General features: G+C 40.4%; 1 protein-coding gene across 1 annotated transcript in view; it reads right to left on the reverse strand.

Annotated features, from left to right (window-relative positions):
- Nucleotides 1-1,901, reverse strand: part of NPR3 (natriuretic peptide receptor 3) — a 94,410-nt gene that overhangs the window by 81,115 nt on the left and 11,394 nt on the right. The window contains exon 2 of the mRNA XM_045285266.1: nucleotides 550-672. Coding sequence (XP_045141201.1) covers nucleotides 550-672 — 123 coding nt within the window. The remainder of the gene's footprint in view (nucleotides 1-549; nucleotides 673-1,901) is intronic.

Consider the following 1,901-nt stretch of genomic DNA (forward strand, 5'->3'; position numbering starts at 1 on the left):
GTGTTGTTGTTGTTGTTGTTATTGTTTTGAACTTTGAGTAAGAAATTTCTTTTACATTGCAATTCATTCCACATATGCGTATATGTGTCCATACGTGTATGCATAAAGCATATAATTATATTACTCAGATAAAAGTTTTGTGAAATAATACATGTGCTCATGTGAAAGCTTTGGCAAGACCAATTCGGTTTCATCCATAGGTTTTAGTATAACCCATTCTATTAAAATATATATATACACCATATGCTGACCAAAGCTCCATAAACTTATTTTAATAGTCCATCATGGGAGCCACCCGATGACAGAAAAGTTCTGGGCAAAGGGCTTCTGGGCCTTGATAAGTTCTTGGCTCTGCTCACCCCCAGACGCAGCTCTGGGCATCATGAGACACCATATCTTCTACTCTAGATTCATTCTCAGAGAACCACACATTTCTAAAATGGTAGTTAGAGAAAGCAAATCTATCTTCATAACTCAAATCAGAGACTCTTCCCCACAACCCCTCGTAGACATGCTACTGGCAGGAGAAGGCACTGGAACGAGAGTTACCATAGGAAGAACTGTTGAAGAGCTCGATGTTGAAGAAGGCGTAGTCTCCATGGGTCATGCCGTGCCGGTGTGCCGCCAGCATGATGCTCCGGATGGTGTCGCTGCTCGCACACATGATCACAACTGGGGAGCAAGAACAAACAGTGCACATGAAACAGCATTTCACAGTGGACAGAGCCCTACATATATGAGAGGTCTTCACAAAGTTCAAGGAAAATGGGCACTGTGGGGAAAAAAACTATTCATAGATTTGACCATTTTTTGCACAAAAATAAACTCATTATCCCATTATAAATGGATGAACAGGATCCAACTAAAGGCACTAAGAAAGAGAAGGCAGACGCTTTAAAAAGAGCTCCTATCAGAGCAACATGAGTTCGGATAAAACTGGAGTAAGAATAGCATCAAATATATGGTGACGCTTGGGTGGAAGAATGGTCAAATCATTGCTGCTTTACAAAAAGTTTGTGGGAACAATGTCCTAAAGAAGTCAACTGTTTACAGAGGTCATTTTAAGCAAGGACAAGATGGTGTTAAAAATGCAGCCTGCACTGGCAGGCCATCCACATCAATTTGCCCTTATGAAGCAATAGCTAGCACCGAGCTGTCGTTCCGTTTACACCAAGTGTTCTCAATTGTCCAGTTGACTGACTGAAAAATTCAAGGTGAGCAAATTTCCTTTTGATGCATGCCAAAGCTATTGCATCCAGGGAAGCTGCATACAACAGTGGAATTTTCTATGGAAATGTCAAACATTGTGATCAAGATACTGAAGCAGTTCTTGGAAGAGCTGTAACGGAAGATGAAACATCACTTTAAACGTAAGAGCCCGAAAATAAGGTACCATCAAAGCTGACCAGTCAAGAGTAAAGGTTGTGCAACGATTTTGGAGAGATGCTGAAGGCATTTTGTTCCTGGACTTCCTGGGGGACAAAGAATGGTTTTAGAAAGTTAGACAACACTTTAGCAGGAAAATGTCACCAGAGAGTCTTTCGCCACCAGGACAATGGTCCTGCTCATTCTTCTCATCAAACATGGGCAAGTTCTCTATAGTTTCTGTGGGAAATCATTAGGCATCCCATTAATGATGTGAAAAAGACTCCATTGACATGGTTCAATGCCCAAGAGTCTCGATTCTTTAGTGATGGACTAAACATCTGGTATCAGCACTTACAAACGTATCTTGGCTTTGGTAGCTTATATTGAGAAATGGAGTTTATCTTTTTTATTTGCATCTCCTCACTTCATTTTTCTATGAACTTTTTAAAGTCACTTCAGATCTCCTCAGAAATTATTTTGCTACATGCCTTACAGTCAATATCTAATGTACTGATCCCATGTAACAGAGTAGA

This window comes from Echinops telfairi, unplaced genomic scaffold, assembly GCF_000313985.2.
Source record: "Echinops telfairi isolate 266 unplaced genomic scaffold, ASM31398v2 ScPeMD7_7469;HRSCAF=8507_1, whole genome shotgun sequence".
NCBI lineage: Eukaryota > Metazoa > Chordata > Mammalia > Afrosoricida > Tenrecidae > Echinops > Echinops telfairi.